At 38.3% G+C, this 14,542-nt stretch overlaps 1 protein-coding gene across 4 annotated transcripts in view; it reads left to right on the plus strand.

Annotated features, from left to right (window-relative positions):
* Nucleotides 1-14,542, plus strand: part of SCAF4 (SR-related CTD associated factor 4) — a 47,779-nt gene that overhangs the window by 22,976 nt on the left and 10,261 nt on the right. For all 4 annotated transcript variants that reach the window (XM_033011256.2, XM_033011258.2, XM_033011257.2 and 1 more), the window contains 9 exons: nucleotides 684-769; nucleotides 2,204-2,394; nucleotides 4,237-4,337; nucleotides 5,390-5,503; nucleotides 6,212-6,368; nucleotides 7,849-8,003; nucleotides 13,689-13,851; nucleotides 13,985-14,065; nucleotides 14,171-14,359. In XM_033011256.2, the coding sequence (XP_032867147.2) occupies nucleotides 684-769; nucleotides 2,204-2,394; nucleotides 4,237-4,337; nucleotides 5,390-5,503; nucleotides 6,212-6,368; nucleotides 7,849-8,003; nucleotides 13,689-13,851; nucleotides 13,985-14,065; nucleotides 14,171-14,359 (1,237 nt within the window). The remainder of the gene's footprint in view (nucleotides 1-683; nucleotides 770-2,203; nucleotides 2,395-4,236; nucleotides 4,338-5,389; nucleotides 5,504-6,211; nucleotides 6,369-7,848; nucleotides 8,004-13,688; nucleotides 13,852-13,984; nucleotides 14,066-14,170; nucleotides 14,360-14,542) is intronic.

Consider the following 14,542-nt stretch of genomic DNA (forward strand, 5'->3'; position numbering starts at 1 on the left):
TGTTGAGTCAGTACATTCTGAGAGATTGCTTGTTTGGATGTCCCTTGCCAGGGTCACATCATGAAGACTATTTAAAGTTTAAGCAGGACACAGTGTGTTTGGGAATGGGAACCTCTGGAGGATTTGGGGTAGGAAGGAAGAGCTATGTTGAACTTCTTTTTTTTAAATCAGGTTCTTGCATTTTATGTATTTTGATCACTTACTGCTTCATTCTTCAAATTTATTGTATTGTAGTTTGCTTATATATATGGCTTAAAGTAGTTTCCTGTAACATCTTGGGGAAAAGTTTTCTAGTAGACCTTACTTTGCCTGTGATTTTGATGTCAGAGCAAGATCCACTGACTGACTTCAAGGAACATAATCATGTTCTGTGGAGATATATGCGGTGCTGAAATTGACTAAAATGTGGAAAAACAATAACTTGAAAATTGAAAATGAGAATTTTGTGTAAATTATTATGTTTTTGCAGTGGTTGTATTAAGTTCGTGTAATACTGAACTGTCGCCCAGTTAGTGGCTACAAAGTAGTGGTGAAGCTTCTGAGGAGAGTTGCATTACATTTTAACTTCATATATGTGAATGTTCAGTATAATTTTAGTGGTTTTATGTAATTCAGTCTAGACGTAAAATGAAATATAATGCTTGCACTACTCACTTGTAACACCAGTCATCTTAATATTTTAGGATATGGAAGTGGAACAGCCACCTGTTCAAGAGGGAAAGCGGCATGTTTCTGACAACAGAAAGTCAAGATCTAGATCTGCATCAAGGTAAATTAGTGGAAGTTCTTTTAGTGAGGGTATATGTTATGTTAAGGATTGGATTTTAACAAAAGGAACTTGAGCGTGTCATGTCCAAAGACTTAAAAATGCTTTACTAATTCTGTACGACTACTGAGAAGAGTTATGCTGATAATCTGGAGCTCAGAGAATCTGGTGCTGTGCTGCCAAATCTACTGTGGGGGTGGGAACTTCTAACCGAGATGACAGTAAATATCTGAGAGGTGAGCTAACTCCTTGACCTATTGGTGGAGCTCGTTTTCAATGCCTTAGGACAGAGTCCTGTTACCTGTATTTTGAGTTGGCTTCTTGGGTGCCCTGCTCAGCGTATGTCGTTTGAAGGTCGTTTCTGGTAGGTGCCCAGTTGTGCTGTAGAAGTTGGATTCTATGACTAAATGCCAAAAGACACATTTAGCAAAGAGTCCATTTCAATTTAAGGATAAATTGCAAGAAATTACTGTCTGTGTATTATTCTCTTTATGGACAACACTAATTAAATTTCTTGGTAAAATCAAAACTGTTAAGGGCTTTATTTGAATTCACTTCTGGAAGAGAGAAAACAAGAGACCTTTTCAATCGCTTACCTCTGAGGGGAGTTATGTATAAATACAGCTGAAGGTTGGATGTACTTCAGTGCAGTGTAATGAGAAACAGATGAGTGACTCTTAAGGCTTGTGAATCTCTGAAAGTCATCTACCTTCTAAGGAAAATTGGGTATCTATACAGTTCTCCTCTGTTGGTAGAGAGTAACTTCCCTGCCTGTCAGTACTGAGTAAATTTTGGGGAAGCAGAATACGATAGTTTAATTTTGTCTGTGCTCTAAATACACTTTCCTTATGAAGAAACCTGTGACCCAGTGTACTATGGGACTTCACCTATCACAGAGGCAGTATTTCACATGTCTCAGCTGACCTAACAAATCTGGCTCCAGTATTAAAGCAAACCTATCTACTTAGTTACGAGTCTTCTCCTTTGCCAAAGTTTCATATGACTTCTTTGAAGGTTTACTCTGTCTTCCAGACCTTGAGTGGTTCAGAACTTGAACATGATGTAAATTACAATTTCAGTGGCAGAATTTATTTGTAATCTCCTTTTTAGCCATTCTTTTGTAAAAGCAATAAACATTTTCCTAATTTAAGCAGATGTAATTTTTTTCTATGTTAACATGGATATAGTTTTGATAGTCAAGTTCAATACAAAATTCATAGAAGAAATTGAAAAACAGTCAACTGCTCAGCTGGAGTGCATTAATAAGCTGCCGTCATAATTTATTCCAGTTCTAAATGCATGCGAATGAACTTCGATTTATTTATTTTTACTGACTGAACTCTTGCCTGATGATTTAAATAGACGTCTGAAATAGTTATCTATCTCTCAATGTCTGGGTCAGAAATGTGAACATCAATGGTTGTTGGTTTAAACTAGGTCACCTAAAAGGAGACGTTCAAGATCTGGCTCCCGATCTCGAAGGTCACGTCATCGTCGATCTCGATCTCGGTCCAGGGATAGACGCCGACACTCTCCTAAGTCTCGGTCACAAGAAAGACGTGAACGTGAGAGGGAGAGAGAACGCAGGTCAAAAGGCCTTCCTCAGATCAAGTCAGAAACTGTTAGTGGTACGTTTATTCTTTCTCTGTATTGTTGATGTAACTGTGCAAATTCTTGTAATACCGTTTTTCAGATGCTCAGCGTCTTCCTGGTTCATATATGGAATTTTTTTGTCTGTGCCCAGTATTTTATTTAATGAATTTTAGAGCCCTGTGAAGTTGAAGATTTTACAAAGGCATAATTTCTACTGTAATATGGAATACTAAGAATACAAACAGGTGTTTTAGAAAATCTGTAAATGTCGAAGAAATAGAGTTCTTGCATCTTACACTTTTTAAAAAATTCAATATTGACAAGTCCACTTCCTTTCAGTATATGATATCTGCTCGGAATAGCCCAGAAAACAGCTCTTAATCTGATGTATATTATTTTAAACATTTTTTTCTTGTTTTTTTCTTGGGTTTAATACTAGTTGATGCGAGTTCCAAGACTCATCCAAAGTGAATAAAAGTAAACTGTATTGTGATTTGTTTTTTGAACTGTTGTAAAGCTGGTAAGAACTAAATTCACCACACATCCCTGTACTTCCTTTACTCATAGTAGACAATTTTTCATTTTTGGAATATCTCCAAGTCAGAAATATTTTGGCTGTAAAATGAGGAAAGAAAAAGCTGAAACACCATGTTTTGCTTTTCCTCTCTTCAAGACATATAAGGTAAAGCGGATTGAGTAACAAGAAGTTGAGCATATCATTACAATGTTTCTAATAATTCAGTGTTGTGCATCTCTCAAACCTGGAGGGGAGCTTTGACCTGGAAGACACAGACTGATGTTCAGATTTCTGAAATAATCCTGAGTTTGCCTCTGTTTATAGACAAAATATAGTACTTGTCTTCTGAATATTCCTGGGGAGTGTGGAATCTTCTCTGGAGTCCTCAAGTAAAATGAGATCGCTCTTTTTATATAAGAAGGACAAAAACTAAAGAGTTTTAGCTAGCCAGAACCTAGTGAATGACAATTCAGTTAGTTTAAAAGGACTGCAAAGCCTTAGTAGCTGTTCTTTAAAAGCTTACTGGCAGTGGTGTAAGATACGCTTTTGCCAACATCTCTACCAGATTCTGTAACATAATGCTTTTTAGGTTTGCAATTTTATATCACTTAATGGGGAAAACATAGATTAGTATTAAATGTTGCTGTTGTAGTCTTCAGCTTTGAGCTCATCTGCTGTTTTATTACCTTGAAGCATGAAGTGAGATAAGCATGTTGCTTACTCTTTCCTGAAAGAAAAAGCTTGTGTCAATAATTTTTCAGTTAACTGTAGAAAGAAATGGCATTGAATAGGTCACTAAAGAGGTTAAAAGTTTGGTTGCCCATTGTAGTTGAATTGTCACCACATTCTGGAGGAAAATCTTGCTAGTAGTGGGTGTATCACTGTTAACAATCTACTTACCATCTTGCCAATAAGTACCATAACTTGCGATGGTGACCCATAGCTTGGATTTCATACTAAGCAGAGTGGCTTACATTGTTGTGAAATATCCACTGTATGCGGTATGTCAAGGAGCACTGTTAGCTGCAAAGCATATTTTTCCTTTTTATGATGATTTGAAGAGCTCATGATCATCAGAACTTGCAGGTCACTTCAATATTAGTTAACTAGAGATCTTCTTAGTAAGTGCATTCTAGCAGTGATTCTGGTACAGTTGCTGTGGTTAACTGTTAACACAGCTCCAGGCAGGCAAGAAGAGATTTCTGGCAAACACTCCTAAAGATTAAAATACATATTTTATTATTAGCTGTCTTTTTCATTTGAATACCTCACTGTTTTAAAATTACTATTTTGACATTTTGGCTTGTGAAGCATATATTTCCAAGGGCTCTTACAATCTGTGTTAACTCTTTGATTGTAGTTTGTAGTACTACGCTTTGGGTAGGACAACTTGACAAAAGGACAACTCAACAGGATGTTGGAAGTCTTTTGGAGGAGTTTGGCCCAATTGAATCAATAAATGTAAGTATAAATGGTGCAGTGTAAGCTACTTTGATGTGTCTTGGTTACAGAAAGTTTTTACAGACTGTTTTAAGACAACTTTATTTTTGATATGTTCAAAAGAGTCAAGAGCTCTCATTTGCTATATAGTTGTTTTCTAACATGGAAACTCAATTCATTTGGCCACTTTGTAGAAAAACAAGAAGGCAGTTGCTTTAGTTTTTTGCAATTTAAAAATGCTCTTGGGGATAATACAGATTATCCTATTTTCATAAAAATCATGCTTTCTCTGGAAAGAATTGAATGAGAATGGGCTATTGAGATGGGTACAGAATTACATATGTGCTACAGAGTTCCTTGTCTGCTCCATTTTGTTTGGTTATAGAAATGTGGACTCTCAGCTGGTGTTCTTGTTTCTTTTGCTTGTTTCTCTTCTGTCATTGTAGTCATAAACATGAAGAACTATTGTTATGCTTTGCTGTATTTAAGGATATTTTTATATATAAATGATAGCTGTTCTGGTAGCATTAAGATTTAATTTAAACAAACAAAAAGAAGTAACTGTAATTTTCTTCCTATACGCAAATTTTGTAAAATAATGTAGAGGCTTTTTTTCTCAAATGCATTGAAAATAATAAAAATTATTACAAAACTGCAGACAAAACTGAATGTGGAGGTGCAGCTGACAGCTTGTGGTGTGTGGAATGAAGTGCAGTATTAGAGTGCCTTCTGTCTTCCAACGAAGTAACTAATTGCCAGACCACCGCATTTACATGAACATTGCTGTTTAACAATTTTAATGGATTAAATACACAGCAGTTGCCCATGTTCTCACACAGAATAGAGTTTAAAACTTTCCACGTAAGAAGGTTCTTTTCACTTACTTGAAATTTGTATTTCCAGAAGATACTGGCTATCTCAGCCTCTTAAACTAACTTTCTCTTTCATACTTCCATAGTCCTTTTTGAAACCCCTGCTGATGTTCCAGCTTACTGTAATTGGACACTTGTATGCTGTGCACTACTTTGTTAATGTGCTAGCAAACCCATTTTTTTTTCTTAAAATACAAACAGATGATACCGCCTAGAGGATGTGCCTATATTGTAATGGTTCACAGACAGGATGCTTACCGTGCCCTACAAAAACTGAGCCGAGGAAACTTCAAAGTCAATCAGAAATCTATAAAGGTACCTCTTGGAAAATGTCAAGCTATTCTAAAGTTACTGTAATTACTGTAATTCTTTTTCATTTCTTCTAGACTTTTGGGTATTTTAGACTTTTATGTATTATGGATATGGTATTCTGTAGATTTATGTGAATAGACCGTTTTTCTTGATAAGTATTCTTCCTGTTCTGTAATGTGGCTAGTGGAACTTGTATCAGTTTCTTTGAAAGGTTGCCAGTAATTGTCTAACCAACAAAAAAAGGGGCCTTTTAGTCATTATGGTGGACTGTAACTATGTTTTTCTTGTTGCTTGTTATTTGTCTTACAACCATGTTTAATTATATATGATACTCCTACAAAGAGTACTAATAAGTAAGGAAGAACACGTTCATTAGTGACATTCTTCCTTTTGAAGAACACTGTATTAGAGTGTGACGCTGTCCTCTGAAGAGAAATAGAATTAATCTTAGGGACTGGAAAACGTTTGAAGGAACTGCCTTCATACATTTTTACAAATTGTGTGCAAGAGGCAAGCCAAGAAAACTAAGTCTGCTTTAAAAAACCCTCTTATTTCAGAGTTTTGTAGCTAACCTATTTTTCCACCTGTTTCAATTAGCTTATTCTTTTAGCTTCTTACCCTCACATGATAATGCTGTTTTGTGAGAACTAAATACTAAATCCATTAAAATGGAAACATTTTACTGACTACATCTATTTTTTCCCCCCCAAGATTGCATGGGCTTTGAATAAAGGAATAAAACCAGATTATAAGCAGTATTGGGATGTCGAATTAGGTGTTACTTACATACCGTGGGACAAAGTGAAACCTGAAGATCTGGAAAGTTTCTGTGAAGGAGGAATGTTGGACAACGAAACTCTTAGTCCAGGTAAATTATTGCTACATCTTCAAATGCTTTTTAAAAATTGTCTTTTGTGCTGCTGTATTGAAGTTGGTGTGGCTGACTGTATTGACTCAGAGGTGGATATAAAAATCCTTGAAATGGGTAAGTGGAGCACTGTGTAGCCTGTAGATTGGAGAGAGTTTGTAAGCAGTTAATGACAGTCCCTCAGCAGCAGTTGCACAGCTGGGCTAAAAATGCAGGTGGCTATCAGGTGACCTGTCAGTTGCACTGGTGTTTGCCCTTGATGCTAATGTGTGATGCAAGTGCGTTGTATTTGTCAGTCACAGAGCCAGCTTGGGGTCGCCCCTGGAGCCCCAGTTTGTGCGAGGCACCCATACCAAGGAAGCCTGCCTTTGGAGTACTTGTGTAGCATCTGACCTGTCAGCAACTTCATAATTTCTAAAAGAAATGACTCTAGTTTTCGCACTTGTGACATTTTCTGTTCCTTTAGCAAGACTTGTATTTATAGGGACCTAACAGAATTCTTGTTATTTCATATGTAAGCAGTGAAAATACCAGGCTTCTATGGCTGTATTAAGAAAATGACACCTGTTACAATCAGCAGCTTCAAATCGATAGAGTTGCTAGTGTGCTGGCTGTTGTGATTTTAAAATTAATATTAAATGAATGTAGTACTTAAATTTAAATTGCCTTAAGTTCTTTGAATTGGTACTCTAGATTACTGTGTTGGTTTTAACCATTGTGTGGTGTGCTGTATAGTTACTGAAACATTATTTAATCATTTTCTTATTCTGTCCAGTTTGCCTTGATTAGGTGGTGGTTATTCTAAATAGCATCTCTTCATGATACACACTCATTTTTGTGTGTTTATTTTAAGTAAAAGTCTTAACAAATGATAAACATACATTCAGTGTGTTCCAGTCCTCTCGGAGCTTTTCTCTTTCCCATGATGCCTCTTCACTGATCCCTTTTTTCTGCTTAGCTGTCTTTTCCCAGGAAATTCTGACAAACAATAGGAGCCGTATTTTGCTGCCATTCTTTATTGTTGTGTTCTCCTTTTCCTTGTTCCAAGACTTGAAAATGTTGGGTTTTTTTCAGAAATGACTTCTCAAATTACTGAAAAAGCTGCTACCTTCTTGCTTGAGAGCAATGGAAGGAATCTGTTGAAAGCTTGACCCAAAACAGCCTTACTGACTTTTGTTACAGATAATGTGTTTCAGAGTCCTGGACGTGTATAGATGCTGTCAGTGCAAAGAACTATTAACTGACTACTGAAAGGAATACATTTACTTACTACATTTCAGTAATTTGCTGTGCTGTGTTTAAAGTAATTTGGAATTTTTATTGTTAGAAATATATTTAAATACTTCTCTTTATCTGAAATTTTCAATTATGTCATTTTTGTAAATATCAAAAAGCATGGTAGTTTTACATGGCAGTACTTGACTACTTGTCCTCTTCTACAGAGCTGATACATGTATGTTTGGGGTTTTTTTTTGTATAGAGTGGAAGGGGATTCCGAAGAAGTCTGAAAATGAAGTAGCACAAAACGGAGGTGCAGAAGCTACACATAATGAACCAGTGTCACCTATACCTAAAGCTTTACCTGTTCCAATTCCTGTTCCCATGCCTGCACCAATAACAGTACCTCCTCCACAGGTGAGAGTTGCTTTTCATTTGCTCTGGATATCTAAACAAAAACTTATTTTAAATAATACTTCAGTATGGCAATACAAGAGACAGAGGAAATAGGAAAAACTGAACCTATTAGGGTTTGGAGCATGTTTTGTGCCCATCAGGAGCGGAGCATCTGGTTTCATTTCCCTGAAAAGGGATGGAGCTTGAATGTACCAGAACAGCCCTGGGAACTGAGTCAGCACGTGGTTAGTGGGCACGATGGAGGATTTGCTCCAAAACCTCGTTGCTGCTCTAATGCTAATGTAGACAGAGCACGTGTGTGTCTGCCAGATCTTTATTTGACGTATTGTAGGACTGTACGTCTAATATCTGTTCTCACAGTTCTGGATAAATTATTGCTGTAGATTCTTTTCCTAATTAATTTTACTCACTGTTGGCTTAAATAAGTTGTAGACCTTCTAAAATATACACGAGGCTTTCGTGTTTGTTCATATTGTGTATACTGTCTTTGAATAGCCTTTGGAAATTTAATATAAAAATTTTAATACTCTTCCTTTGTTGTAATAATGGTTCTTTAGTCAAAGCTGATGTTGTATATTCCTTCGCTAAAAGAACACTCTGAAATTTTACCATTAGTTTTAAGTAGTGTGTAATAATAATTACTCCTTCCCGTGGTTTATAATATGTAAATTTTTTTTAGCTTTACTGATAGACACATTACTACATTTTTAGTAATAGTTTCTTTCTTGTCACTGTTAAAATAGTAGTATACCTCCTACCAAATGGAAGGAAGTGTGAATAAAACTGTTTTACATCTTGAGAAAATGTCATTTGTTAACTACAATATGGCAGACACTCAGAAAAGATCAGTAACACAAATTATCTGGAGACATATCTAATTTAGCCAATTATGTGATTTGTGAACATGGTGCATTAAATTTTGCATTGTTTTGACACAGAAATTCCAAAATGCTGTAAGGTATTTTTTAATAAATGAACACGTAAGTCAAATTTCTAATTTCAGAGAGTTTTAAGAGCCATTAAATGTATTAAGTAGTAGTGATTTTGTTTATTTTCCTTAAATCCATGCTGAAAAGAAAGTGTGAAGAAGAAAACAACCAGTTTCAGAATATACTGAGTGTGCTGATTGGTTACCTCAGCCCATCAGCTTCATGTTTCTACTGTGACAAAGAAATGTGTCCATCAAATTCAGGCCAGGATCAGAGAACTGTATTTAGTCCTCATCTTTGTTTTTGCTATGAACCTTTTTATGCTGTCTTACACTTGACCAATTGAGTTGTCTTCTCTGGCCATAATTTTACAATAATGTAATTGTAAATAGTTCTTAAAACTTACAAATTAAGTTCAGCTGTGATGATACTAGTGGTATTACTAGTAAAAGTAACATGTTTTCTAATATACAGATGTGACCTAATACCTGAAGGAAAAAGCTCATTATATTCCACTTGTTTTGTTTAAATAGCTTTGTAGAGTACCACTGCTGATGTATTTTTGTCCTCTGCTACAAGCAGAACTGCTTTCATTTGTATTTGGCTTCAGTGTTTGGGACTGTAAGAGGTGGGGAGGTGGTTGTGAGTGCTGGGTGGCTGCTGATGCTGTCCAGCCTGCAATGAGCCACCAATACAGTGATACCGGGTTGCTCAGTCTGTCTGTCTGTCAGCTCCGCTGTTAGCCATGGAGAGCACCCGGCCCCCTCCGGTCCCTCTGGCTGGAGCAGCAGGTCTGATGCATTCGTATGCCAGAACAGGCTGTGTGCATCGCCCTGATTCAGGCTGCAGTGGTCAAGCACGGGGCTGCCTGGGAGATAACCCCAAACAGCTTTGATTGCGTGGGTCTGATCACCTACTCTCTCTTTTCTCACTTCTTGACCTTCCTTTTTGTTGTGCTTTCTCCTCCCTTTCTCCACTCCAGTCTCCTCCCAATTAAACAACTCTCCCCTAATTATTTTTTTCCATGTGGGTCCCAGTTTTGCTACATCCCTACCCAGCTGCTCTTTATTATACGATTACCTGAGTTGTATTGTCCTTGTGTGGTATTCCTGGAAGTGGTTACTTACACACTGTTGGCCTCACAAGGATGGCCCTTTTCCCCAGAAGATCCACTGTGCTCCTTTCTGGTTTTCTGTGAAGTTTGGCTACTGCTCACAAAGCACCCTGTTCATCACCTGCAAAATCCAGCCATCCCGTATGCCACTATCTGTAACTTGTCAGCTTCTCGCGTTGTTATCTGTCATGCCTGGTAGTTTCTCATCTTGTGCCCAGTAGCTTCTCATGCCCTTAATGCCCTTTCTCATGAAGCTTAACATCAGGCCAGGGCCTAGTCAGCACTGCTGTGATCTGCCCACAGCCCTAACAGGCGCATGATCAGAGGTGGGATGGGAAGGAGCTCCATCCCTCCTTTCTCTGGTAGAGCCTGAATTGGCCTTCTGTGCTTACTCTCCTGCATGGGCTAGACATGTAGGGGTGGAGCCCTGCTCTGCTGGGCATGACCTGTGAGCAGTGTGACTAACAGCAGACTGACCTCCTGTTATTGCCAGTATATCCCCTTGACCCAAGAATGCAACCTCTCTGCAGTGTAAAGCACTTAAAATTGATAACATCCTTCGAGGAGCGATAGCCTGCACAGGTAAGTCTGGTTCTTTGGCCTCAGTAGCACACACAGTGTCTTCTCAGCCACAGGGTCCTGCGCTGTTGGCAAGATCAGTGCAATACTTGCGCTGCTGGAGTGAGCTGTTTTCTTGCCTATAGATTCAAATCTCTGAGCTGTTGCTGAATCTGGTCGCACTCCTGCAGGTCTGAGTAATCCACCCCAGAGGTCTGCTCTGAGGGTATTTCTGTGTTTATTTTTAAGCCATACTGCAGTGTTCAAGACCAACTTAAGTCTGCTTCTTGGCTATTTGAGAGTCAGTTTCAGTTAATAGCACTTGTGGTATCACTTGTGTTGGACATTCATTGATGAGGTTTTGGGCAATTGCTGTTCCATTCTCCTGGACAAGCTTGACATTACCCTGCTGTTCTTTTAGAGTGAACCATGGCTCAGGCTTTGCCAGGGTTATACATTGAAGTCCCCAGGGGATTTGCTGTGGTCACCCTTCTCTGTAAGTTTCCCAGTCCAACTCAGAGTCCCTTTTCTTCATTTAATGGGTTTTCAGCCAGAAACCAGAGTCCAAGTTGAGTGTGTACCTCCCAAATTTCATGATGTATTTCTCAGTCCCACATGTTCCTTTTCCCTATAACTTAGATGTGGGAGTCGTGCCTTGGCCCAACATCTGTGCTGTACCCTTCCTATGGAAACGGGCACACTCCTCTTGCAGTCTTCCTGCTGGAGACTCCAGGTGCACTTAAATATATATTTAGTTGCCTTGGAGCACTGTAGGTAGCCTGTGCTCCTTTAGTTCACAGGGCCAGTGATTCTCCTTCAAGTCCCAATCTGAGAGGTGTGCAGTAAGAAATTGTTGTAGCTGGACACAGGTGAAACCCCAAGGCATGTTCACTGAGATGCACCCGGCAGTCGGCGTTACAGTTACTGAGAGGTCAGTTGTTCCCGTTTCCAACATCGCTAGTAAAATACCAGGTTTTCCCATATTTGTCTCCCTGTTAAGAAAGGGTCTTCCCAGTAGCATTTTTTGTTCTTTTTTTTTTTTTTATCCAACTCATTAGCTACTATTCTGAAACTGTTTAGCAGTCCTCTGTGTTTGTTATCTGCCGGAGTTCATTAGCCATTGGTTCCATCTCTTTAACAAACAGAGAAACTTTATACTTCAAATTGTATTTTAAATTAGATGTGACATTTATGCACAGACTTTTACCACCTTTTCTCTGCTTAAAGGAAAGGTTTTAGTGTGTTATTTATAATTATGTATTAGAGGGTTAACTTTTTAGAAAAAATTAAGTACAGTAGTTAAGCTTGTTATCCTCTAATATGTATCTAAATCATTTTCCTTTGATGTTACTTCTATTCTGGTTCCATCATAGTATCATACTATTCATTATACCTTCTCAAGCCATTGCATACACAAGTTTCATCCACAGGTTTCTCAGCTTTTAACTGCTTAAGGACTGGCAGCACTTAGCAAGTTTCCCCTCTTTTTTAAACCTTTTTGCCTTATTGATACCGCTCTTCAATTCCTTCTGCTGCATACACGCACGTGAACGCTTGCTTCACAGGACGTTACTGCGATCAACACATCTGCTGCTAGGCCTAGCTCGTAAGTTGTTCTTTGGAGGAGTGCCCTGTGAAATGGACAAAAAGACCTACCAAGGCTGTTAGGTTACTGTTGTTTTGGAGCACTTTTCCCAAATCTTTAACTGTGATTAATGGAAACACCTCCAGGGTTACTCAAAGTTAGTGTTCCACCTGGGTAGTCTTGGCCTTATATAGTATTTGCCTAGACATGCTTACCTGTGCCCTGTTGACCTTGCAAGGTCCTAGTCCCCAGAAGGTCCCCAGTGTTCTTCTCTACTTCTCGCTGAAGTTTGGCTGTTGTTCACATAACACCACCATAACCACCTGCAGAATCCAGCCATCCCTCATGGTGCTATCTGTAACTTTTGTCAGCTTCTCACGTTGTTCCCTGTCACGTCTGGCAATTTCTTATGCCACGTCCAGTAGTTTCTCACATCCTGCTCAGTTAGCTGAACTTCAGGCTGGGGCCTAATTAGCAAATTATTATAAACCAGTAAATAATCAATTTTAAACTAAAAAGAAAAAGTCTACACTAAAGCCTAATGACTTCAAGCCTACTGTATTTAATGGATTTTAAAACACTAATAGTACAAACTTTAATGCGCCTCAGCTCACTAACCTAGCCATTGGTAAAGAACTTGGAACAGAAGTTTGAAGAGGTAACAGGTGCCTGGAAGCTTTAGCATCTTCTCCAGGTTTAAGGAGAATATTTTGCTTACTTTGGTTTAATGCCACTTCTTTCAGTTCTGGGAATAAAACAGTAAAGGCTTTTCCTTCTTTAATTTAGAAATAAAAAATGAGCCGTGAATGGTCTTGGTGTAGTGGTTCTGAAATCTTGATGGTCATGGAGGCGAGTCAGTTATGATCACCCGAGTACACAGCTTTCCTTTGCTTTAATAAATCAATTTTAAATGCAGATTTTTATTAAACTTTTTTCCTTTTGATTCCCACACATTTAATGAAGTTTTTATAATAAGCTCATAAACATGAGTCTTAAGGACCAGCTTAATTTAAATCAGTTTTTATTCAAAGCTTGATATAAACCAAAATTTTTTCAAAAATAATTATGAAACAAGAGTCACTCTAATATGACATACTAACTCAAGTAGCGAAAAAGAAAAAAGAAGAGGTTTTTAATTGCTCCAAAGTTGTGTGCGTTAGAGTGGATCATGCTGGATGGTAAAATGAATTCCTGCTACCACGGAAGGGGTGTATTTAAATGAGTTACCAGCATACATTAATAACCATTTACCACAGAGAATAATACTTTCTTTAAGAACAAACTCAAACAAGATCAATGTCGATATTTTAAGTTGTAGGAGTTCTTTGACTGCTAATTAGATCAGTTAGGTAAGTCACCCTGTTGCAGAGCAATTTTTAAGGTAGCTTAAATTTTCTTGTTTTGTTGGACAAAGCACAGAAGGCAGCGCTCCACAGCTGGACAACAAATAATCCCTTCGGTCCTGAGGCAACACATTTTTCCTGTTCTTTTTTCCTTAGGTTCCACCACATCCATCAGGCCCTCCAGTGGTTGGTGCACTCCAACCACCTGCTTTCACAGCACCGTTAGGAATCCCACCTCCTGGATTTGCTCCTGGAGTGCCACCACCACCGCCACCTCCATTTTTACGACCTGGTTTCAACCCAATGCATTTGCCCCCAGGTACATCTATATATTTTTAGGAATATTAAGTCCTTGTTTGAACCACGTAGCAAATAAAAGCCTCTGCCATATAAACTGCACAAGTATGTTTTGGTAAAATGATACTCAGTGTTAATATATACTTTTCTTATAGGCTTTCTTCCTCCTGGACCACCACCGCCTATAACTCCTCCGGTATCTGTTCCCCACACTCCAGCAGTAAACATCCCAAATTGTAAGTGTTTAAATCTTGGTCAAGCGGCAGCAGAAGAAAGGTATCATGCAAGCAGAAAAGCTGACTCTTCTTTTTTTTTTAATATGTCAATGCATTGTTTCTTAGCTACAGCAACTGGTGTGAATGAAGACACTACAAAAGATTCATCTGTAGGAAATCCCATCCCAACAGTGGTTTCTGGATCCAGAGGGAATGCTGAAACTACCGATAGTTCCAAAATATATGGGACTGTTCCACCTCCTGTAGCACCTACTAATGTACCTGCTCCTGTCACACAAGCTATTCCACTTCTTGGTAAGTTCATTTTTGTATATATTCTTCGTTACATTGTTCCGTGAATTTAAAATACGATTTTGATTTTGCTGCTAGCCTACATTTCATGGGAAAGTAAAGCAGATTTTTCTAAACTTCTTGAAATTTCTGCCCTTCTGTTGGCTTTTAAATCATTTTTAGAGGCTTGATTTTGCACAGAGGGAG

This window comes from Tyto alba, unplaced genomic scaffold (assembly GCF_018691265.1).
Source record: "Tyto alba isolate M040663 unplaced genomic scaffold, T.alba_DEE_v4.0 Super-Scaffold_14, whole genome shotgun sequence".
In the NCBI taxonomy this organism is placed as follows: domain Eukaryota; kingdom Metazoa; phylum Chordata; class Aves; order Strigiformes; family Tytonidae; genus Tyto; species Tyto alba.